The 26,101-nt window shown below is 43.0% G+C and overlaps 1 protein-coding gene across 1 annotated transcript in view; it reads left to right on the top strand.

The window, feature by feature from the left end:
• Nucleotides 1-26,101, top strand: part of AMPD1 (adenosine monophosphate deaminase 1) — a 1,595,039-nt gene that overhangs the window by 784,035 nt on the left and 784,903 nt on the right. Inside the window, exon 6 of the mRNA XM_069242152.1 lies at nt 25,034-25,165. Within this exon, the coding sequence (XP_069098253.1) occupies nt 25,034-25,165 (132 nt within the window). The remainder of the gene's footprint in view (nt 1-25,033; nt 25,166-26,101) is intronic.

Below are 26,101 nucleotides of genomic sequence, written 5' to 3'. Positions count from 1 at the left end.
ATTGCATACAGACCCCATAGCTTGCTGCACATGATACACTGCCTTTTATTTCCATTGAATATTCAATTATCATATGATAATAACCCCTGTTTTATTATGTTATGGCCAGAGTTCTTATTAGGTAGGGCTGCCTTTGTTGGTTTGTCTTACTTTTAGATAGTGGACATTTCTCTACTCATCCAGCTCTGTGTGCCTGCAGCCTGTCTTCAATACATGTCAGGGGTCGGTAACAGCTGCACTTTCTGTATTCTCACTAAACAGCCACAAACACAGGAACAGTAGGAGTGACTGAACAGTCAGCTGCATTCTGATGGCTCTTCCTGGGCAGGAAGGGTGAGTGGGAATGACACTTACACCTGAATAGGCAATGACTGATTACCCCTTACTAATAGTTTGGAGCCGGGGGTTGGGAGAAAGGACCTCTGTGCACTTGAAAGCCCCTACTTTAAAGTCACCATCACTTGAAAGGCAAAACCGGGTATAAGTACTGCGTCTCTGACCCCATCAAATCAGACACTTCGGGACATGGAACTGCTACACCAAGGACTGTTACTCTGCTGGGTTGCTGATGTGGAAGAACTTATTTTCTGCTATTTTGACCTGCTGCTCTCTGATCCTGCTGAGGGAGAGCTGGACTCTGTCTTGAAACTGAAAACCGAAGTGATTTCCGAGGGCTTGTCGGCTTGCCTTCTGCTGCTTGAAACTCAACAATATCAAGGTCTCTATCTTTGCACCTGTGGCGGGCTTACTGTAAGTGGCAGTGGACCCTGGTACTTGTATCAGAGAAATCGATGAATCTCCATTCTGCTTAGATCAGAACCGTTACATCGACCCTGTTGTGGGAGCAGAACCACTGCAATGCTCTCAACACCAACGCATCGCCTTGAGAGCCCGAGGCTTGGAACTGTGAATCATGGTTGCAGCAGCTCAGAAAAATCAGTTCATCCCCTCGACTGTGTGGAGAAACCAGGCAAATGCACTTCAGAACCAACACATCGTGTCACTTTATCCTCTGAGCCGATGCATTGCCACCACTGCATGAGGAAATGCATCATGTCGACTGTGGGCCCAGCATCAACATCTTTCATTGGCTCTCTGCATCTCACTTTTTTGACCAGGATCAAGGTACTCTGTTCATTGGGCCTGCGTGGCTCTTGCCACCAGCCAATGCTCCATCGCAGTCCACCTAAACAGGTGACTTTGCCCAGGCCCAGTGTGACCAGATAACCCCCATTGGTGCTTATTGCTTCTATGCGCTAGAACTCTTTTTATTTTTTTAAAATTCATAACTTGACTTCTCATTTGATTTTTGTCATTCTGGTCTTGAATTATTTATAAAATCAAAATCTATTTTTCTAACCAGGTATGGAGTCTTTTTTCTGGTGTTTTAATTGAGTTACTGTGTGCTACTGTGTGTGCATGTATGTGTGTGTGTGTGTGTTGCACAAATACTTCACACATTGCCTCTTCAGATAAGCCTGGCAGCTGTGTGCAAAGCTCCCAGAGGCTGAGCACAGGTTATCTATTAGTGTGTATCTGACTTACCCTAACTAGAGTGGTGGTCTGGACTGGGTGCATACCCCTTCCAACTAGAGGCCCCATTTCTAATAAAGCACATTCTTGCCATGTTTAGACAGGAGACACACAAAAGGTGATGGGAGGAATGCTTACCATAAGCTAACCACAGGCTATTGTTCAGGATAGCATTCCAACCCATTATACGTTTGTCCACCATACCACCTCAGATTGGACCCAGCCATATGCAAATCAGACTTGACCTTGATCAAATAGGAACAGTCCCGCCCGACCTACCAGCCTAGGTCTTCCCTGATCCAAAATACAGGCAACCCAAGACCAGTTTCACTCTGACTGGGGCTTTTCAGTCTGATGTAGCTTGGTTCCAGCGGCAAAGTGAGCAAAGGACCAACATCTGGGCACACCCTTTGCTGTATTTAGACAGTAGCATTTTTATCTGTTTCCTCCTTATATTCTTTTTATTTATCTTGCATATATTGTTGAGTTTGTGCCTGTTTTATTTCAGTTGTGTTTGAGGATGAATGAAAGAATGAGTCAGTGGATTGCTTGAGTGCAAAAAAAATGGAATGCCTAAAACCTTTCAATGGCACAAATGGTACTTTCATTCATGAGTCAGACCTGTTGGCATTGCCAGTGATTGTTTAAACATCTAAGAAAGACAGCTGAATTAAAGCCCACAGTGCAATACAATACTGAGGCAGCAAACACAAAGGTAGAATTGCTGCTCCAGTGTCTCTCATGTTTTTTTAAGGAACAAATGTCCAATCACAGTAAAGTTTGATCTCTGGCTCTGCCCCATTAATATTCACTGCTTGCACTTCCCATCAGAGTGCCAGGGGACAAAGAGGTTTTTTTTAAGCAGTGAGGTAAGACAGTTGAAATAAAATGCACTGTGCAATGCAATGCTGGAGCAGGAAACATAAAGGCATGGCCATCCTGGGCAAGAAACAAACCAGCAGTGTCACTCCTGCATTGTGAAAAAAACACTTCCTGCTCGTTAGGGACAGTTTAATTGCAAGTGTTACTATGTGTTAGCAGAAGCACTTCTGGAGAACACTCTCCTCTTTTGGCAGGGAGTATTTAAATGGGCAGGCCGGCTGCTGCAAGGTCAGTGAAGTCTGGACCTCCAGCTTGGTGGCTATTTACTTAGGCCTAAATAAAGCCTAAACTAGCAGAAGTAGATATAAAACATAAATGCCACTCTATTAATATTCTTATGTGCATGCTCTTTTTAATATTCAACATTATGGTTCAACACCAAAAAGGTGAAGTAAAGTACACATTGTGGCTTTTATGAGATTTGGATCAGCTTCTATCTCTAATTTGTCTTGATAAATATCTACTCGTGGGGTATGTGTGGCTACTGCCTGAGAAAACAGCAGTAGAATGGCCACCTAGAGCACAAGCTCCACCGCACCACAAGATGAAGAGCCTATTATCGACATACTAATGTCCTAGTTACAATAACAGCAACTGAACTGTAAATCAGGAGCCCAGTGGCCACCAGATTCTACCTTCGTAGATTCATAGAAGAAGAGCTTTATGAAATCTTCCCCTCTAGGGCTGCTTCGCAATGCCTGTCTCCAAGATGGAGACTTTGGAGTTTCTGCACTATGATCTATGCTCCGCCTGTGCTCGACTTTGAGGATCTGCTATGGAATTACTTCTGTCAGTGATTCTGTGGCAGGACTGGAGGCTTTGGATTATGCTTTCTCTTTCTTTTACTGACAAAACAGCAGCCAGTGAAAACAGTAAACCTTTAAACTACAAATCCCATGATGACACCGTGTCAACCAATCATGGCCCTTTACTTATTGACATTTAAGGCTCCAACATCAAAGTCCGTCCTCTTTCTTTGCTGCTGCAGCAGTCAGATAAGTGCTTTACGAGCCTATTTACTATTTTTAATGTTGAAATTAATTTTGCAGATTTAAGTGCACGCTCGCTTTGCGTTTCTCGCTTTGCACCTTCAGGTGGATTTACGATCCCTAGTGTTGAGCCACTGGGGAGTGGGAGCAAGGCCGGGGGAGTTTATTCGCGTGTTCTGCTTTCAGAGGATGCAGTCCCCTTTCTATTACGCTTGACACGCATGCATGTTAATCTGATTCGGAAAAAGTTTTTTTCCGATCGGCTCATTGCATGTGCTGCATCTCTGCAGCCTGTTGGTCTCTTTGATCGTCTGCCACGGCTGTAAAAAACATTTTCAGGGCCCGGCCCAGGAGGAAATTGACATTTAAGAAATTTATATTTAAAAAAAATACTATCTTTATTGAGCAGGTGGCTCCCCCACATTTATCTGACTGGCCAGGCAGTTGCATTACTTCCTATTTCTGCACCATTTAACACCAGCAAAAGGGTTCCCCCATTCTCCGAGTTCTTTCATATCTCCTAGCCACAATATGATGGCGTAGTATGCCGATAAGCAGAAACAATTTCAGGATTTGCAAGAGGTGCCCCTAGAGCACCAGATGGAGATGGAATTAGTAAAGACACTTGGGCATCATGTGCAGGACTCTGTGAACTGGACCATGATAAAGGCCTTAAAGCCATTCACTCAACCCCTGATCAACTTTGGCAGGAGAGAGCTATTTGGGGAAGGCAGTCAACAGGCTTGCTCTCAATCATATGAGACTATGGAAGTCTCCAGCCTTCCGTTGCAGTGCTCAGGGGGATTATCCTCTGCTGAAAGTTTGGCAAAAATGGCAGCTTCAGTGCTGCATGATCACATATATGGAGGGTTTAACCCTTGTGAGTCTGCAAGTACTTTTCCTATGTTTTCCGAACCTCAGGCCGAGGTACAGGAACATTCTTCTTCTAACTCCAAGTCAGAGGACTCGCAAAAAGACTCTTCCCCGCTCAAAAAGATGCGCAAGTTTCACCATGTATTCTCAGAAGTACTGGCTCCAAGTGGTCGAAATCTCCTTTTCACTCCTGAAGACATTATCCATCCCTGCTCCACGGAGTGGATTCCTAATGCTGAGATGGCTTATTATGTGCAGGACAGACTGCGCAAAATTTTGGAGAAAGAAGTGTGCAATCCTCTTGGATCTGAATGTCCCCAGCCCTCCTTGGTTGGCAAAGTTGCTGATACTCCAGAATTAGACCCTAGTATGGTGACATTCCTGAAAACATTTTGCCATGGATCCCCAAAAAGGGTCTGGACCCCGCTTGGTACGGCTGTCAGGATAAACATTTAGACTTGTCAGGACCTTTAACAAAAATTCTTGATTTGGCAATCCAGTCTAAAATATTGAACACACCCCTGGATCCGGATGTCATATTAGAATGGGCACAACACACTACTTGTCTTTTTGGCAACACTAACTGTGTCATGTCTACTGAGTGTATGTGCTCTTTTCTCATGCGCCTGGTCCCTAAGTTAGCAGATTTAGCACCTAATGATGCTAAGAATCTAGCTAATGGCATGCTTTTTGGCTACAAGTTCGTCAAAGACCTGGGCAAATACGTGGCAACCTTTGCTGCACTAGACAAGGCTCAAACGTCCATAAAGACGTTTTCAACAGTGCTCTTTTTGCCCAACACGGACGCTTCAGGAGGCGAACCCCAGGCCGTGGTTTCCAGGCTTCAAGAATTGCCACTCAAAGAGGCAGAGGTGTTAACTACGGTTCCTCAACATTCTACCTTAACCGCTACAGAGGTCATGGCTGTGCCACCAGAGGGATTCGTGGAGGTGGTTCCAATCAGGACGCCAATACCACAGTTAAGGATCATTCCTTTTTCAGAGGTAATTTTGGGAAGGAGAATTCAACATTTCCTCACTGCATGTCAAAATATCACACAGGTCCTGTGAGTGTTACAAAGTGTTCAATGGGTTCAGCTAACGTTTAATACTTCACCAACTCAGAGGGTCTCCCTCTCTTTATTTTTCCCTCAAAGATCGCTCATTCATAGAGGAAGAGATTTTTGCACTCCTGGAGAAAGGAGCTGTGATAGAGTCTGTACCTCATCCTCATAGGTTCATGAGCACGATTTTCTTGGTGCAAAAGAAAGGAGGTGGTTCTTGTCTAGTATTGAACTTCAAACAATTCAATTCTTGGGTTGTATACCGCCATTTCAAAATGGAAGGCATACACTTACTTAAAGATTTATTAATAAATAGCGATCAGTTGGTTCGATTGGACCTCAGAGGTGACTATCTTGCCAGTTTTAGCACCCCACAGACTCTTTCTTCAATTACAATGGGGACAGCATTGGTTCGAGTTCACAGCACTGCCCTTCGGTCTGTCCTCGGCTCCTTGGTGTTTCACCAAGCTTCTACATTTGGTGATTCATTATCTGAGGGAACGGGGTGTAAGGTTTATTGTTTACCTCAACGGTATCCTAATTGATTGCTCAAGACAGAGACACAGTCCTTTGTCATCTCAATTTGACGGTACAATTATTACAGGTTCTCGGGTTTATCATCAACACCGAGAAATCCAGCAAGGTGCCATCATAAAGTATCAAGTTCTTAGGCTTTCAGAAGGACTGTTAGTTCTTCCTCTAGCCAAACGAGCATCGATCAAGAAAGAGTTGATAAGAGCCCTTGTCTATCTGACTATCTCATTGAGGGCGTTGGCACGACTAGTGGGTCTACTTCCATCCTAAATTCAGGCCATTTTTCTGGGGCCTCTGCATTACAAAGCTCTTCAGAGACTTAAGATCTTACATCTTCAGAAGGGACTGCAGTATTCAGAATTGGTCTTGATTTCAGAAGAAGCCAAGACTGAGATGTCTTGGTGGCTCTCCCACATGGATGCATGGAATGGCAAGGCAATTTTTACCTCAGTTCCGGTTATAGTATTAGAGTCGATTGCCAGCCAGTGGGGCTTGGGAGCACCTTGTGGCTTGGTGGAGACAGGGGTTGTTAGTCCCTCGGAAAGTTGAATTACCACATCAATTTTCTAGAACACTTCGCGTGGACATTTGCGATCAGATCACTTTCCCCTCTCAGGGCCGATTGTTGTGTTCTCCTCCGGAAGAACAACGTGTCTGCAATCAGGTATATAAATCGCCTCGAAGGGACCAGATCTTGTCTGTTGGTGGAGAACGTGAAGGATTTTAGGCATTATTGTGTGCATCACCAAAATTCATTGATAGTGGAATATATTCTGTGTCATTCTAATACAACAGAGGATTGGAATTCTCGCTTCCTTTGGGATTTCAACGATTGAAAGCTCAAACCACGGATTTTCCAAGCACTTCAACTGTGGTGGGGACCTTGTCACATAGACTTGTTTGCTTACCGGCTGAATAATCAAATTCCGATTTACTTCAGTTGGAGGCTGGACCCTCTTGCAACAGGAATATATGCATTTCTTCAACCTTTGCTAAGTGGTCTTCTGTGTGCTTTTACCCTATTCACGATGATTCAGAGAGTTCTGGCACAATTACTCTACCAAACGGTGGAAGTAATCTTAGTGACTCCATATTGGAGAGCGCACCCATGGTTCCGTCAGTGATGGCTGTCTCATGCGAATCCCCAGTGATGCTGCCGGATCACAAGGATTTCCTGACAGATCCGTCAGGCAGTCCACACTCTCTGATTCTGCAGGGTTACTGATGATGTGGAGACTTTCAGGAGACAATGGCAAGTTCTTGGAGTTTCGGAATCAGCACTGCTTTTTTTATCTCAGTCTTGGGCCCCCTTCACTCATAAAAGATATGAACAAGCCTGGATATAGTGACTATATTGGTGCAGTGAAAGGAGTTTGGATCCCTTTGGATCAGAAATTCATGTCATAGCCAATTTTCTATTTGATCTAGCCTCATAGGGTTTGGGTTACAGGACGATTAATAATTGTTGTTTGGCTATTTCTGCAGGCCATCCCCATATTCAGGGTAGACCAGTGGAGGAGCATCCATTAATCTGTAAACCTCTTAGGGGCATTCGTATGGTTAAACCCCCTCAACCGAGGTATTCCTCATTATGGGATGTTAATGTCGTTCTTCGTTTTATTAAAAGTTGGCCTTGTAATGAGGATCTTTCCCGTAAACAACTGTCAGTAAAAACTCACAATGTTGCTGTGCTTACTTTCCTGTAGACGAGTTTCTGATGTCAGGGCTTGGATCTAGCAGGTAGAGTATTTACTGTCTCAGGGTTATCCTTTTCCATTACAAGACGTACAAAAACTTAATCACATTATATTGTGTACCCATCTTTTTCGCATAACAAAACGTTTTGTGAAGTGCAATGTATAACGGGTTACGAAGACTGTAGTCATGAATGCAGACAGAATATTTCTGGTCAACTACTCACTTCTTTGCAGAAAACTTTTCGCCCAGTTACTGTAGCAACTTTGGCTCGTTGGGTCAGATGGTTATTGGCTGAAGCAGGTATAGATGTAACTATCTTTGGAGCACACTCTGTCAGAGAAGCTATGGCTTCTAAAGCATTTTCCACTGGGACGAGATTGGAAGAAATCATGGCTGCAGCTGATTGTTTTAAGTGATTCTACTTCTTAAGTGTGTTATTGCAAACCAATTTGGGATGTGGTGTCAGAGGTAGTGAATAAACTTTAAACTATCTTAATCTGAATCCTCCGGTCCTGTCTTAGAATCTAAAATTCTTGATGAGTTAGTTAGACATTTTTTAATTCTTGGAAAGGTCACCTGGAGCTCCATACCAATACCACCTCTGGAGTCTGATTCTCACGGAAGGCACTGAGGTCTGCCTGACCTTCAAATGGCACCTATGCTACATACGTCATGGCCCCAGACTGCATCCAATCACTGGTAAAGTCTCCCATCATATTATTCACGCTTTCCCTACCTGCTAAAATACATCCAGGACCCCCTCATCATTTTGACAGTTACTCTAATACCCAGATTCACTTCACAATGGTGTGCATCTAGCTCTTGTCTGTAAGTACCGGTTTCCCTTTTTTCGTCAGCCAGAAAACAAACTTGCATGTTAATGCCATATGGGCGCTATGGGTTACTCAGAATCTTTATCATTTTATTGTATGGACTGTAAAAAAGGAAAAGTGACAGCTACACTTTTTGGATGGCTCTTTTCTCAGGAACAATCTGTGACTAGTGTGGCATACATAGGTCACTCCTACATAGTGGTTCACTCCACTTCCATTACTAATGCCACAGGGTTATCAAGTACCCACACTCAAGGCACCTTTCTGGAATGTCATACAATAAAACACACAACCTGAAAGAAACAAGCATTTGCAGTGCCATAGTTCTCTCATTTGCTTGAATGAGAGCTGTTGGCATTGTAAATTCATAACTGGACTTTTCTTGCCACATAAATTGGTCAACCCTGCCTCATGATTTCGTTCCTGCCATTTAATTTCACTGGCCCGCATATAACTAAAGCACTTCCATTTACCTTATTCCCCTATCTGCAGCAAAAAATGAAAATGTTGCCGTTTAGCATACTAGTTTAAATCAGCCATGCTAATTTCAATAGAATACCACCTTCACCACCATAGTAACATTACACATCACAGTTTACATGGCATTCGCATGGCTACATGGTTACATGGATAACATTTACTGCATGCAGTTGGGTACACTTACATGGGTGGTGGTAAATTACCTAGCATTTTTACACCACTAGATGATTGGCATTGACACATCTCTGTCAGCATGTTTTTGGTAAAATACTATTGCATATTAATGGTAAAACATTTGCAGAACATACTTATCTACAGACTTCACTGTAACCACAGTTTTCGCTAGTAGGTCACACGCATATGGTGGTGCACCAGTAAAGTGACTTTGTGAGGGGCAAGGGTTAGGCCTTGTTACACTGTTTTACAGTGTCTGGATATCCAAAGAAACAATTTGGCAGTCACCTCTCGTGCTGTTCACTGCTCAGACCTTGAGCACAAATCGAGGCATGCTGTAAACATGGCAGAAAGTGCCCATGTAAATATTGGGTGTGCTCTGATGCATGCCTATGGAGCCCTAAGGCCCCTGCTTTGAGCTGCTTTCATCTGGAGCTATGTAAGGTGAGCCACTGCCAGCAATCCCAGCAGAGGGGGAAGGCCTGTGGGCAGTGGGAAGTAACCCGAGCCCCAGCTGCAGATCGGGTTTCAGGTTCTGAAAAAATAGGAGAAATTAAAGATACAGGGGAGGAGGGCAGGGCACGGGCAGTGGAAAAGTGAGGGGGGTGACGAGGCCCCCATCTGGGAAATCTGGTGCAGGGATCAGGGAATTTCATCATGGTGTATGGTGATCTACTCAGGTCTCGGCTCGGCTGGGATCCGGTAGCCCCTCTGTTGTGCCTGTTCGTGCCATGGCCGTCATGCAGCACAAAGAAGAGAGACAAAACAAAAAACAAAAGTTAGTTCACACTGAAGTATATGAGCAAACGTGCAATAATCCATGTAACACGGACAGTCTGCAAGTCAGTAACAAAACTGCCCCAGGGCTGGACAAACATAAAGCATTTACCAATGACATCACAGGATTTTTTAAAGGCAAGCCATGAACGAGTGAATATAATGGGCGTGAGATGGGCGTGGTTAAAAGCCCACAATACTTACAGCAGGTCAAAGCGCTTGCGTGCTCGACCTAAAAAAACAGTCAAAAAGACACAAAAGTAGGTAAAAAATGCTAGAAACTTGAATCATCTTCTCCTGACTCGCCAATCAAGGTAAAACACACTCAAACATAACTCTGGATCTAATTATGCAAAAATTGGGCTCCCTCCTTGAACTTGTGAAGTCCACTAAATCCAGTGCACATTCCATGCAAAATGATCTTTCTTGTACCAAAACAGACCTTCAAGATCTGGGGGAAGGATGATAGAAGCTGAGTCACACATAAGTGTTCTAAAACACCACAAAATACTCTCTACTACACCAAAAATAATGCTCCTGTGACTGAGTTGGTGACCCGGAACAGAAGAGGAAATCTTTTGGTCTACCTCAAGGAACTGAAGACCATGCCCGTTCTTGTAGCATGTTTCTAGAAAAATGGATTTCTCAAGGACTAGGCATTGACTATGGCAGATAATTTGAAATAACAAGAGCTCACAAAGTTCCTACCTTTATGCCAAAATCTCTCATAAACCCAAAACACTTATATTTTGATATCTCCATTATGCACATTCAGAAATTATAACCAACCATATGAAGAAAATTCAGAAAATTGAATTAGACTTTTACACAGTCAACATAACCCATGACCACTCCATAGAAACAGTGCAAAAAAGAAAAGCCTTCCTATCAAGTGTAATGTCTCGCTACACAATTCTCATTCACTGTGCCTGAAAAACGTCATGCATTCCTGAATGGAAAGCAAACTACCTTAGAGGACCTAGAGCAACTAGATAAATATGTGGCTGAGATCAAAGTTTTGGACATGGTCACCTGACTGTCATCTTTGACTCCCTGCAGGATTACGTTTGTTTAGGATGCAAATGTTTGATTCTCTTACTAACTGGTCTCATAAGATGTCTAAATCAGTTGTGTGATCTTTTTCAAGTAATTCTTTAAAACATGTACTTAGATCTATAAGTTCTCTCACACGCCTCCTCTCATCTTCGATGTGATTAAATCTATTTATGCTGATGTTATACTAACTGTATCCCTCACTTCAATACACCATATATATTTCACTTATCTTATTTTCTATTACACATATAATCTCACTTTGATAGTCTTAGTATATTATTATAGTTGGATCTATTCAGTTTGACACCGCTCTAAGTCAGTCACTTCTGGTGTCTTCCTTGGATATCACTTCGAATCTTAGTCCTCCATAGCTCTTCATCAGGGCAAACATAATCTTCATAGTGCTTTCAACTTTTGCACTCTGCTTCCAAAAGCCAACTTAACTTTTTGCTCAATGCTAACACTGCTTACATGGCTTAAATTACTTATAAACTGATGCAACATATTTTCCATAACACCTTGTATCTATTATTGATCAAGCTTTTTGCTCATGAACATCTCAACATGTTACTGCCATTAGGAAATTGACTAAGAACGCATTCTTATTTTGCCCTGCTCGTTTGTGGGGGTTCCAGAAAGCTCCTCCCCCATTTGTTTAAAATATATAAGACTCCCAGGTTGACAGTGGGAGATTCAGAGACCTCAAGCAGGATTTAGACGTTGAATGACATATATTTCCGGTGAGGGTGGAGATCTCTCTTACTCCAGTATTGGAACTTTCATAGATTCACATGCTTGAATCATTCCCCGTCGTCGAGATAGGAGCCACTGGTACAATTTACACAAATAATGTTGAAATATATTTACAAAAGGGCACTAGGCCTCTTCAATTTAACAGTCTCTCAGAGTCATTTTAGGAAAAGGACCAAACTTGAGCATCCACCAATCAGGCGACACCACCCTTTAGAATCCTCCTGAGAGAAGCTTCAGCACCTCAGATTTTCTACCGCACGTCGTGCTAGGGAGTCTCCTCAGAGCTCTGCTCTTTACTCACACCTTTTGGGTTAGCTTGAACATATTTTTCTCTGCTAAAAACTTCTTTGAACAAATTGGGGTTAACACCTACAGCATGTCTGACAAAGAGAAGAAGGGTTTATTCAGAAATTGCTAAACTTGTTGTAAGAAAAGACTACATTCTGAAGACCCTCATCAGGATTGTATGTACTGCCTCTGTCCAGTCCACTCAGCCAAGGACTGTAAGGTTTGTCGTACCTTTTCCTCTAAGACTCTTAAGGATAGAGAAGGCAGATTATTGATTTGGCTGCAAAAACTTAAGTACAGAGATAATCCAGTCTCTGACTCTGATAGTGATGACTCTTCAATATCCAAAAAGTCTTCAAAAAGGGCGAGATCAGACACAAGATCTCCTTCCCAACAATCGAGAAAAGCCAACAAAAAGACTGCCTCAGGGTCTTACAAGGGCCGCAGCCCCTCTACTTCTCCTCGAAAACCTTCCAGGAAAGGGGAGAGAGGTCATGCCAGCAGTTCTGAGAGGCAGAATAAGTCATCCTCTGTACCTCCATCTGTGCCTTTCAAAAGGCCTTCATCTACTTCTACAGAAAAAAGGTACCATCGAGGATGGACTCATCGTCGACGAGACAGTCGGTGAGTGCCTTTTCACCGTCGACGACGACTTCCACCTTTTCACCGTTGACGACAGTTGTGACGACGACAACGTCGACGAGTACCCCACCGTCGACCAGAGCAGCATCGACGACGTCATTGTCGACAAATATCTACACCTCATCATCGTCGACGGCGGTGACGACGGTATCTGCTTTGCCATCGTCAACGGCCTCGTTGACTGTAGACTCTTCAGTAAGTCTGTCGATGATCAAGATCTCCATGCGTTCATCATCGACGACTCCACTGTCAACGAAGCCTATATCTGCGCCATCGACGACATCGTTGACGCGGGAAAAACAGCATTAAACACAAGAAAGACTTACCCCAAAGCACAGCACACCTAGTAATGTGACCCCTCTCATACCAGTTCACTTGTTAGCGGGGATGAAGACTCAGACGACGAGAGTCCCTTTGGAACAGCCCTTAGTCCATCTCAATTAAACGTCAAATATCAGGACGAAGACGAATTTGATTAAACCTATGACCCTCAGTTCTATGGAGGGGACCAACATTATCAGGAAGGGGCATACATTCCAACCTCTTTGCTATCTGACCTCCGAGCAATGCTGGCTAATTACAGTAGGCGTTTTCCTCCCAAAGGGGAGCAATCTCCTCCATCGCCCGTCTCTGGGGTTACCACTCCACGTCAGAGACCGGCCTCTTTACCTCTAACAAATGTGGCCACGCCGGATATGACTTTTCCCCAGGACACTGACATGTCGGAAGGTGATCACAAAGAAGGGGAGCTACTTGACACTCATTCTTAGTGGGATGAATACATTATTCCTGTACATCCTTCTCCTTCCCAGTCAAAGGTGGAGTCCCCTCCAGATGACATCAGAGGATTTCATAATCTTCTGGAGAGAGCAGCTAAGCATTTCACTTTGCCAATGCCGTCAAAACAGACAGATTGCTTTCTTTATGATTTTAAAGAGCCGTTCCACAAATCTGTGCGCTCTATTCCGCTGGTCAGCTGCTTATGGGAAGAAGGGCTAAAAGTGATGCACAATCCTGCTACTGTCACAGCAGTGCTGCCTCGATTGGACAAAAAATACAAGGCACCAGACGATGCCCCAGCACATCTAATTGGTCATCCTCATCTGGACTCAGTGGTGGCTCAGGCGGCACAGAGGAAGTCCAAGAATCCGTCTGCCTCGATTTCTGCACCTCCAGACAAAGAAGGTAGATGGCTAGACAATATTGGGAAGAGGTTCTCCTCGATGGCTAGCCTAGTGATAAGAGCTGCTAACTCACTAGCGGTGTTAGCCAGGTTTGACAGACAGCTATGGGCAGACATCGCCCCACATATTAACCAGTTGCCGGAGGACGGAAGATCAGAGGCGAGGAAGACGTTGCAGGAAGGTCAGCACACGTCAGCGGAACTCATAGACTGTGCAATGGACATAGCCACAACTGCATTTCAACAGCTCGTGGGTGCGGCTGTACTTAGGAGACAAGGTTGGCTAAAGGCTACATCATTCCGGCCTGAGGTACAAAATAAGATTTTAGACCTACCTTTCGATGGCCAGGCATTATTTGGCAAACATATTGACAAAGATTTATAATCTATCAAATCTGACACGGATACAGCAAGATCATTAGGGACTCTCCAGTTTTGAAAGCCTTCCTTTCGAGCTAGAGGACGTGGACAGCCTTCATATAGAGGAGGCTATCAGCAATACAGATATTCAACCTATCCTTCCTCCTTTCAGCAGTTCCGTCAATACTACCCCCAAAGACAACCACCCAAAGCAGCTTATGGTAGATCTGGCACTAGGGGAAGCACAACTTGTCCTGCTAAGGAGTCGTCTTGTAGAGCCTGATACATCCGAGGCGCCGGCTACACCCAACTCTCCTCCTCTGGTTCTAGGCAGAAGGATATCCCGGTTCCTCAAGAAATGGCAAGTCATCCCATCAGACAAGTGGTCCTCCAATTAGTGAAACAGGGCCACACTCTGGAGTGTATCCACCTACCTCCCTCCAATCCTCCTCGCAGGACTCCTTCAAGGTATCCAGAACCACTCAAGAGGGAGATCAACAAGATACTCCTCAAAGGAGCTATAGAGAAGGTACCTCGGTCACAGCAAGGAAGAGGGTTTTATTCCAGGTTCTTTCTCATTCGCAAGAAGTGGAAAGATTGGAGGCCGATTTTCGACCTAAGGGAACTAAACAGCTACTTAAAAAAGCAGTCCTTCCACATGATAAGCCTGCAGGATGTCCTTCTGCGTCTGAAACAGGGAGATTTCATGTCTACACTAGACCTAAAAGACGCATATTTCCACATTCCCATCCACCCCACCCACAGACAGTACCTGAGATTCATGGTAGCTGGAAGCCATTTTCAATTTCGTGTCCTCCCTTTTGGTCTAAAGTCAGCTCCCAGGATATTCACCAAATGCCTAGCGCCAATCGCAGCTTTCCTCAGGAGGAGAAAACACCAGATATTTCCATATCTCGACGATTGGCTGAGAAAAGCAAACACCTACGTAGCAGCGCACAGATCAACAAGAAGGTGCGTTTCCTTGCTAAGCAGTTTAGGCCTCACCATCAACTGGGAGAAGTCCAAACCTCTACCAGCACGCAGTATCACCTTTTTAGGGGCGAACCTGGACACGCAATCCACCATGGCGTGTCCCACAGTAGAGAGACAACAGAAGTTACTGACTCTAGCAAAGTCAATACAGGAAGAAACTGCGTTTCTGTTTGCCTGTACAAATCCTTTGTTGGGCATGATGTCATCATGCATACCTCTGGGTCCTCTCTGCAGACTAAAAATGCGACCGCTACAGGAGCAACTCAACCTTCAATGGCTCCAGATTTCAGGAAGCTTCGAAGATCGGATAAACATAACCCCAGCAATAGCCAAAACTCTGACATGGTGGTCTCAAAAGCATTATCTGTCCATCAGACTTTCCTTTCTACATCATCCAGCTCCGTGGACCATCACTACGGACACATCTCTGGAGGGCTGGGGAGCTGTGTTGCAAGATCTTCAAGTAAGTGGCAGGGGGTCACTAGATTTGAGAGTGATGCACATTAATCTGCTAGAGCTCAGAGCAGTTTATCTCGCTTTGCAGGCTTTTCTTCTGAAAATAGCAGGATCGGATGTAGTAATAAGAACAGACAACACCACTACGATGCATTACCTCAACAAACAAGGAGGCACAAGATCTCTCACCCTCTCCAAGGAAGCACAAAGAATTTGGAATTGGGCCTCACAGCAAGGCATCAGACTCACAGCGGTACATTTGCCGGGGATAGAGAACAAGATAGCGGACTCGCTCAGCAGGCAAAGATCGAGCTGCCATGAGTGGGAGCTAGACCAATCCACCTTGGATTACATTTTTTCTCAGTGGGGAATGCCTACAATAGACCTGTTTGCCAACAAGTGGAACGCCAAATGCCAGTACTTCGCAAGCTGGCATCACCAAAAGGGATCTTGGGGGAATGCGTTTTCCATAGTTTGGCCAGACATCTTTGCTGACGCCTTTCCTCCAATCCCATTGATCCCAAGAGTCCTCACGAAGATGAAGGCAGAGCCGTGCATCCTGATATTGATAGCTCCGTACTGGCCTCCCCAACACTGGTTTCCAGAGCTTCTTCTGCTATCAATGAAGCCTCAAATTCCACTGAAACCGTCTCCACAGTTACTAACGATGAGCAAAGGGTAAATATCGCACCCAGATCCTCAGTCAATGCTATTGTCAGCATGGCTCCTGGGCAAAGGGAGTTTGCACATCTGAATATCCCACATGAATGTAGGGACATTTTGTCTAGAGCAGATAGCACTAATAAGGCTTACTCTTGTAAATGGAAAACATTTTGTTTCTGGTGTCACCAGCGGCAAACGGATTCGCTGTCCTCACTGCCGAAACAAATATTGCTGTATTTATTGCATTTAGCGCAATCAGGCCTGGCGCATTCCTCCATAAAGGTGCATCTGGCAGCAATAGCATCATACAAGTGTTCAGACTCTTCACCTTCGCTGTATTACTCTCCTTTAATCACTACGGTTTTTTAAAGGACTTTTCAGGGTCTTTCCTCCATTCAGACCTCCTCCTCCCTCCTGGAACCTGAATATTGTTTTAGCATAGTTGATGAAGCATCCATTTGAACCGATTCATCAAGCCTCTCTGAAATTCCTTTCTTGGAAGGTTGCTTTACTGGTGCCTCTCACATCAGCCGGACGGGTCAGTGAGGTACAGGCCCTCTCCATACAAGAGCCGTTCTTGCAGATTAAACAAGACAAACTACTGCTGCGCACAAACCCGCGTTTCATCCCGAAGGTCCCTTCGGACTTCCACATGAACGAGCCCTTAGTGTTCAAAACCTTTTTTCCACATCCATCTACTCCTGCGGAAAGAGCATTACACTCCTTAGGCGTTAAGGGATGTGTTCAATTCTACTTGGACAGGACTAAGGCCCTCATTACGACCTTGGCGGGCGGCTTCAGCCTCAGCTGTGGAATCATATATATTCACTTGTACTATGTACTTATGCACATTGTAACATTGTAGCCATGTATGTCACAAAGCACCTGCATATATAATACACATATATATATATATATATATATATATATATATATATATATATATATATATATAACTATATAACGGAATACTTCAAATAAAATACCGTCTGTCAATCCCATCTTTACGTCTCTCACTTTTCTCTGTTTCCTTTCCTCTTTAAAAAAAAAAAAACATGAAAAGCATTGGATCTGTAGCTGAAAATAACACACATAAACAATGTGCATACCTGATCTAGGATGGAGGGATGAAAGAGATGGCTCACCTTCACCTGAAGAGGTTCCGGAGGACTGCTTGGCCCACTGCTACCTCTCCCCGAGATAGTGCTTCCAAGCAGTAATGTCTTGTAAATGTATGGCAGCTCTTCCATGTTGCTGCTCTGCAAATGTCTTGCAGGGAAACCCCCGCAAACAGCGCTGCTGAGGAAGGAACTGCGCACGTAGAATGAGCGTGGACTGATGGAATGCAGAGGTTTGCCCGCTGCTTGATGGCAGAATCGAATGGCTGAGGCAAGCCATCTGGATATACTCTGCTTGGGGAGCGTTTGGCCTTGTCTGGGTGCACTGTAAGCTACGAACAATTGATTAGAGCGGCGAAAGGACTTAGGGGGTCATTACAACCCTGGCGGTACAAGACCGCCAGGGCTGTAATGATGGAAGCACCGCCAACAGGCTGGCAGTGCTTCCCAGGTCATTACGACCGCGGTTTCCCGCCACAATGTTTGCTTATGTGCAATAACCTGCTGGCCGATCTCAAAAGAAAAGAGAGAGAGAGAAAGAAAGAAAGAAAAGAGAGATAGATAGAGAGAGAGAGATTTTCTCTTCCTCCACACATTTAAAAGTCGTAGATATACATTCATATGTATGTTTTTTTTTTCTTTTTTCTGTAAACATTTTTTTCGTTTTCGCGGTAGTAATCCGTCAGGGCAGCTCTGCTAGCTGCCCTGGGGATTACGAGTCCCCCTACCGCCAGCCTTTTCCTGGTGGTTTGAACCGCCAGGAAAAGGCTGGCGGTACGGGGAGTCACAGGGCCCCTGGGGGGCCCTGCACTGCCCATGCCACTGGTATGGGCAGTGCAGGGGCCCACTGACAGGGCCCCGTGCAGCTTTTCACTGTCTGCTAAGCGCGACGGGTGCAACTGCAACCTTCGCACGGCCGCAACACCGCCGGCTCCATTTGGAGCCGGCTCCTGTGTTGCGGCCGAGATCCCCGCTGAGCACACAGATTGTTTAATCCAGCTGTTGTGTAGCCATTTTAGTTATAGCTCCATGCACATTATTTTAACACACTAGGCTGATGTGCACTTTAACCTAGATGTATTTTATTCAGCTTCGTCTTATTATTGTTACAATAACCATTTTTACGGTCTTGTTTTATTTCCGTCTATCTAACTGTTTTTGCCTAGGCCAGCACTCTGTTCTCAAACAAGACATTCTTGATCACTCTGTGCTTCTCCCAAGGCTACAGCACGGTTCATTGCTGGTGAAAGTGGTAGAAGTTTAGTCTCCAACATTCGTAGAAAACACCCATCTCTACATAGGGACATTTTCTCAGAACATCAGATGTGTTATTATAAAAAAACTTCTTTGTTCCTTACACGTTAGAGGGAGATTCCAGCCAGGGAACCACAACTGTATGCTGATTGCTGAATGCCTCGCTACAGATGATAACGCAGACCACAGAACTTTGCTCAGGTATGGGGGTTGATGTCTTCCCAGGGGAACCTGGAGGGCAGAATTAGAGATTAACATGCTGCGCTCTATCCTAGCCTAGGTAGGAGCGAGTCCATTGATTATAGTGACAATATGATAGCATTGTTCTTATGCTTTACTCGTCTCGTCACAATTTTAACACAATGAAACAGTCAGCATCTAGTTGTAGGCTCCTGGAAAGAATCTCCCTTGGGATGAAATGGAGATGAGTACTGGAGCTGGACCCCCAACAAACCCATGGTGTCCCTGAATGCCCTTGAGGCAAAAGCAGGGCCCTGGTCCGAATGGAATGCCGCAACTGCATATGTACCGACAAAGACTCGCAAATCTTTAATAACAGTCCGAGCGTCAGCCGAGCGTTGTGGCCACACAAATCTGGAGCAATAATCAACAGCGACTAGTATATATTTATATGCACTATCCGGTGTTAATGGACCGCAATGATCCAAGTACACACATTGTAATGGTCTATTTGAGATTAAGAGGGGTGTCTGCGGCGGGCGCCTAGCTGTGGAAACTTTAATTTGTGGACAGATGTCACAACAAAGGTCATACTGCTTAGTCTCTTTATAGAGACCAGGCCACCAATAACTGGCCTGCAAGAGTGAAATTGTAGCAGCCACGCCAGCATGTGCAGATGCCACCCCCTCATGCGCTGCCTTAATCAATTGTGGTCTTACATCTTTATTGGGATGTCACGTACGCCTACGCCTGGAATTTTAACTTCAGCATTCAGCATACTTCCCATCAAGTATTGGTATTTATTAGGAAATCCTTTAGGATAAGGTGTACCATCAACCATTGCTTTTATGGCAGCCATTGTGTCTGTGTCTGGTTTGGAACTCGAACGAGTTACTGCAGCTACAGTGGCAACTGCCACTGCCGACTTTGCGGCTTCATCAGCCAAAGTGTTTCCAGCAACGTGTATCCCAACGCGCTGGTGTCCAAGTGTATGCACAACATGGACTTTGGGTAGCGTCTCTTTCAGGTCTGCTACCTTCCCCCACAGTAATCTGTGTTTTATGGTGTTGCCTTTCAAATCTCTGAACCCATTCAAGCGACAGTAATGCAGGTATTCATTAAAAGACTGGACGCAACAATATGAATCACAAACAATCAGTGTGAACTGTGCCGGATCTGTATGTTCTAGTGCCATTAGTAGGGCTTTCAGCTCAGCCAATTGTGCTGTACAATCCCCTAAGGTCTGTATATAGGTATGTTGGGGACAGAATTGTTCACCCTCCATATAGCCACTCACGATCGCACATGAAGCAGAATATTGATGTTTAGTTCCACTCGCTGGTTGTGCTGAGCCATCGGTGTACATGACTATATTATATTGACAATAGGCAAGGTGTCAGCGGGAACTGGGTATTCTACTTCATATTGTAGAAATTCTTGAGTTTGTAACTTTGGGTCGAAGATGTAGTCTACATCAGTGGGAGCTAAAGACACAGCCCATTGTATCCAACGTGGATGAAGTGCTTTTGCGTGCGGGACGCTAGCTTTTGTAACAGCCTCAAGGGCAGGAATAGGAGAAACAACAATGATGCGTTTTCCTTGGGCAAGAGTCTTTCTTTAATAACAGCCATCTGGACAGCAGTGAGAATTTTCTCTGTGGGGGCAAAGCGTTGTTCTGCAGCGGAATACAGGTGTGATTTGTATGCAATCGGGACTGTCTCACCTTCATTGAAGGTGACATAAGTAAACCTAATGGCCCCAGCTATCACCCTGATGACCAAATGTGTCTTATTGTCCTGTGTGTGTAAATGCTTTGCTGTAAATTAAATTACTGGAAGGTTGATAGAATTCCCTCTTCTTTTGTGAAAGAAATACCATGTGTATTTAGCATCTGTTGGTGTGATTTGTTTGATCTAAATAGGCAAGTGGACATTCTATTTGTGATGCCATCCCAAAGTTGGTTGAAGTCACCCCAGAGAATAGGTGTGGCTTTTGTGGTAACACAGACACTCTCCTATATAGCTGTGTCACGTAGGCTCTCATTATTCTAATGAGACTACTGGATTGTGAGTGGCAGAATCGGCCGCGGTGTGGGAGACTAAGTCTAACCCACTGCAGGTGACACCTGTCGCTCCAATCCTGGTTTTGCTCCAGCTAACTAGCAGTGCCTCATCTCTACACAAGAATAGGGATGACTGGGCAGCCGAGCGCATGACATACCTGGCTTCTGAGGGAAGTCGTGATCACTCAGGTCTCATCTGTTTCTCTCATTTACAATTCAGTCCCATATATAAATGACAAACAGAGGCAGTATATGTTTCAATAATGGGTTTAATAAAACAACTGCATCTTAGATAGCAAAGCGTGAGCTGCAATAATCAGGATGACACAACATGACAGTATTAAAATTAACATATGAAAATTGTAGAAGTTACTTAGAAAAACTCCCTTGTTCTCAATTGATGACCATACACGACTGCTCCTGAATAAACTAATATCTCCCTAAGTAATTAAATTGAAAATGCCATCATGTCTATGAAACCAGGTAAAGCTCCTGGCCCTGATGACATCCCTGCTAATATCCATACAACCTGGAAACATACACTTATAGACCCACTAAAATCCCTGTTTGATCATCTCACAAAGGTGAGAGTGGTTCATGGCACCATCTCTGGCTCAACTATTATAGTTATTCCGATGGACAGTAAAGACCTCGCTCAACCAAAAAACTGGTTTTATAAAAGGTAGATTCAGCTTGGATAATATTAGATTTTTTAGCCAGACAATGAAAAAGGCAGACATCATTGCTAATCCTGCCTTTACCATAGTATTTGAAGCAGAAAAAGCCTTCAACAAGGTCTACTGGACCTTCCCGTGGGCCACATTAGACACTTTGATCCTGGGAACTAACTTCCATAAAAATGCACTTTCTCTGTATGTAACACATCTGTGAAAGTAAATAGCAATGGCCAACTATCTAAAAACATTGGTCTTCAACAAGGTACAAGGCAAGGCCGTTCCCTTTCCCCTTTATTGTTATTACTAACAATATAACCATTTCTTGTAAGTCTAAAAGAAAATAATTCTATTGCAGGAATCCCTTTCACAGCTGGTCCTCAAAAAACTTGAGAATACCCAGATGATATCTTAGCATTCACTTAAAAAGCTACAATAGCCATCCTTGCCAAACTTGACACAATAAATTTCTATGTGTAAGTCTCTGGTTATGCACTTTACAAAGAAAAACTGAAATACTCCCCCACTGTCCCCATTGCACAAAAACTGTACCTGGTGATCCTGGGCTCTGATAGTAAAGTAAACAAATAAAATACCTTGGCATATGGTTTGGAAAAGAGCTCTTCCCCTCTATCAAATGCAACAAATCTGTCACCCTATCAAGCATCAAAGATTTTCTGGAAAAATGTTCAATAAAATAAATTACATAGCGGGACCATTTGAAACTATTAAAATTATAATTTCCCCATTAGTAAAAGTCCTTATAAGTATGTCCTCCATTTCCTTCACCAAAACATGATGCTCTTGTGAATAATTTCCTATGGTTATCAAAAAAGCCTAGAGTCACACTTAAAAACTCAGACTCCCTAAACATCTGGGAGGTCTAAACTTAACAGCTAAACCTACCTGATAATAAAAGGTACCAAACCACCTACCTAGCTAAACAGGATATCCACTGGCTCAAACTCTCATGTCTGCAACAACCTACATGGCTAGCCATTTAACAATCACTCAAAGATTCCTATCCCCTACTTCTATGCTTTCTACACAAAAAAACATCACAGAGGGTTTTTTATTTGTGCTTACATTTACAGTTCAGACAATGCATAAAGTAGATTCCAGACTAAATAAAAAAGTTGAAACACTTTACGATTGCCTCCCTATGATACAATGATAGCGTCAAAATGAATGGAAAAAGCACTCTTCTTAAATAGTAGGAATAAGATCATATTAAATGAATACCTTGGAGTACTCTCTGACTATCTACCTTTCTCAACCATCACAAATAAATACCTTCTAAATGATTTTGATTTCTACAAACTCAGATCTTATTACCAATACATAAAAATTCACATGTTCTGGATCTCCTTCCCAACCTAATTAAAATAGCCATGAATGGATGTGCTGCCTCAAAAATATACTCTATATTATCACCCAAATCCTCTACACCCTTATAGGAAAAATGATCCAAATGCAATGTAACAAACTCAGAAGATCCCCCTGCCAGAATGGACTGGGATATTATATTGCTTAAATTGACGAAAAACAAGATTGCCTCAGTGTTGGAACAAAGTAGACCATGGATGACTCTTTTGTCACATTGTCACACTGGACTCAAGGAACCTTTTTTAAACTGGATTTATCCAACCTTGGTGTGTGCCGGAAAACACGGATGACCTGAACCACATGTTATTACATTGCAAGCTTGTTAAGAGTTTTTGGACTGAAATCAGTAGACTTATAAACCAAATTCTACATATACAATGGTCTCTTGACCTAGCATCTATTGCCTTGGCAGTACACCTGCCCTCAATTATCCAAGACCTTCACAGGAAGGGTTTATCTCTTCAAGACATTCTCATAATGATTGGTCTTAAAACTATCCTATCAGAATGGAAATATTTCAGAATGTTATCTATTTGTTCTTGGTGAGCCAGGACACAATTCACCAGGGGCCCTGGCAACTCTCTCAACATATATCTAAAATCTAAAAAACAAAACACAATAATATATGGAATAAGCTTGAGAAATACATTTCCTCTCAAAAACCTCAATAGTATACTAACATTGTCTGCAATTTAGTGGGAATCTAACTATACACCAACTTCATCAATTTGGCCAATATTTCCCTTGCATTTTCCATTGTTCCTTACCCCTACTCTCTCTACCTCTTTCTTTCCTTTTTCCTTGTTTTTTTCATTTGTATTGGATCACCTTCTTTAAATGTTTCTTAATACTGTAATTTGGTTTGAGATCATTACTTCTTAACTGTGCTATTGTTTGGATATAGCAGATTAGAGTTAATGAAACAACCAAACAAAAATTAACGCTTTAGCTCAATATGACTAAAGCAGTTGCTGATAATATGTAACACTGTTTCTCATACACAGAACTGTGTATTTTGGAAACCTAATAAAAAGGTTAAAATAGGAATAAATATCTACTTGCTATGACCTCACCAAAGTTCAGCAATATTCTCTTGCAAAGCTTTCTGGTTTACAATCACTTGTAACCAAAATGTATTCAGGAAACATTGAAATAAAAAAATGGACACTCAAAAAATGTAATGTTTGGTGCAGGATTCCTTCCCTACCTGGCGTGTTTTATGACATGTCTCTGTTTAAAAGGAACTTGAAAGACATAATGGTTTTCGCAACTGCTCACCCTCAATAGGAAAGTGCGAAGAAAGCTATATTCATGTACATCAGCATTATAAAGATTTGGAGCCTGTTTTAAATCCCGGCCGACAGCTCTTGGATCAGCCAGGGTAACAGAATAAATTACTCAGTTGTCCTGGTGGAAGGACAACCCATCCGATTTCTAAATGGCTACCACGCAGGCAGTCATTTATAAAAGCATTGCCAGGAACCGCCATGACGGCTGTTCTTGTCAATCCATTTTACTCTCTGTTACGGGTTTGCATCAGCAGGATTCATCCCTGTAGCAGCGAGTATGTGTTTTTTTTTACTTTTCAAAACAAAAATCTCCCCTTTTGAAAACAAATATATAAAATGCTTCCCTCACCATGGGAGCCTAATGATTTTACTGCTTCTTAAACACCAGGTTTTACCTGGCGTTAAGGAACAGTAAAAAATGATGACGTCCGCTATCCAAATTGGGTGGCGGGACATGTAGCACCTTCTCCGACAGTTCTTACTACCCACGGCCATCAAAGGGGATTATTCAGATGGCGGTAGAGTAGTCTCCGCTGTGAATAACCCGAAGGTCTGCACACATGTAAATGCAGGAGCAGACCACAATACTGGTGAGAGGAAACTCTCTTGCTGTTGCAGCAGAGAACTCTCTTTATAAATCAGACCCTATATTCTCATCTTGTGTAAAATGCTAAGAGACTTCAAACTCTTTCACTGTATACGTTGAGGTAAAACATTACAGGTAACTCTAACGTATTTTTAATCTTCTTATCGTGGTGGATTATTTAATTATTTTTTTCTTGTTTTGTTTTAATTTAGCTAAAATAACACTATTCTAATTTTGAAAGTAATTTATTTTAGGGACATGAAACCTTCCAGCGGTTCGACACATTCAATTCAAAATATAATCCGATGGGTGCAAGTGAACTAAGAGACCTTTACTTGAAGACGGATAATAATATTGGTGGTGAATATTTTGCTAAAGTTCTTAAGGTAGGATGACCGATTCTGCATGTTTTCAGTTTATTTACAAGTGCATAGTTAAATAATACCAGCAATAACTTCTTCAATTCTGCGCGTACATTTCTATGACATCCTGTTATATTCAATTCATATTCTTTATAAACCCCATGTTCTTTACTCTTATCGTATGTAAACCTAAAATAATGGCTCGAAGGAGGTGCTAAAGGGCTAAAGTGCCTGACGTGTAAAATTTGCAGTATTAAAAACGTATTTCAATTCTTTTTCCCACAGGGAGCTTCTTCCTGGCGCCTTTCATTTCTCAATTTACTCATTAATACCCGCATATAGTTCAAAGATCATTATAATGGCAGAAAATAATAATTTATTACTGTGAAAACATATCTTAAGTACCTTATCATCCTTCATTCATCGTTTATACACCGGTAATTAAAGAAAGTGTTGAAATGCAAAAGTGCCTAACGCTTATAAAATGTACATTACTAAAGATTTTTCATAATCTTTTAATCACAGAAAACCATATTCCTAGATTTAGTTCCATCTCGGATCTTCAACAATAGGCCCTTAAAATCAGAAAAGCCCTAGTGGCAGTAGTGCATATAGCAAGCTATAAGAGTCTGATTAGAGTTACTCAACCTATCAATTTTCCAACTTTTGTGTCGTCATTAAAAAAAATAAGTAGGTTTGCAGTTTAAAACGGTGTCCGTTTGAAGGAGGCTGGCCTATATGTAGTGTGAAAAATAGGTACACTGTGCAGGTGGTCCAGGCAACCAAATGTTGGTTTCCAGAGGTAAAAACTAGATCACTTAAGGCTCTAATTTTTGAGGTAGCTTGGTTGAAGAGTTAGGCCAATCTCAGAGAAGTGCAAAGCATTTGTTGTACTCACAGTCTCAATCAGGCAGCTCGCACATTCGAACAAATCACTCGAGAGCAATTTATAAAAATACT

This window comes from Pleurodeles waltl, chromosome 6 (assembly GCF_031143425.1).
Source record: "Pleurodeles waltl isolate 20211129_DDA chromosome 6, aPleWal1.hap1.20221129, whole genome shotgun sequence".
NCBI classification, from domain to species: domain Eukaryota; kingdom Metazoa; phylum Chordata; class Amphibia; order Caudata; family Salamandridae; genus Pleurodeles; species Pleurodeles waltl.
Note: the sequence above shows the minus strand (reverse complement) of the source record. Positions and strands in the feature narration are given on the sequence as shown.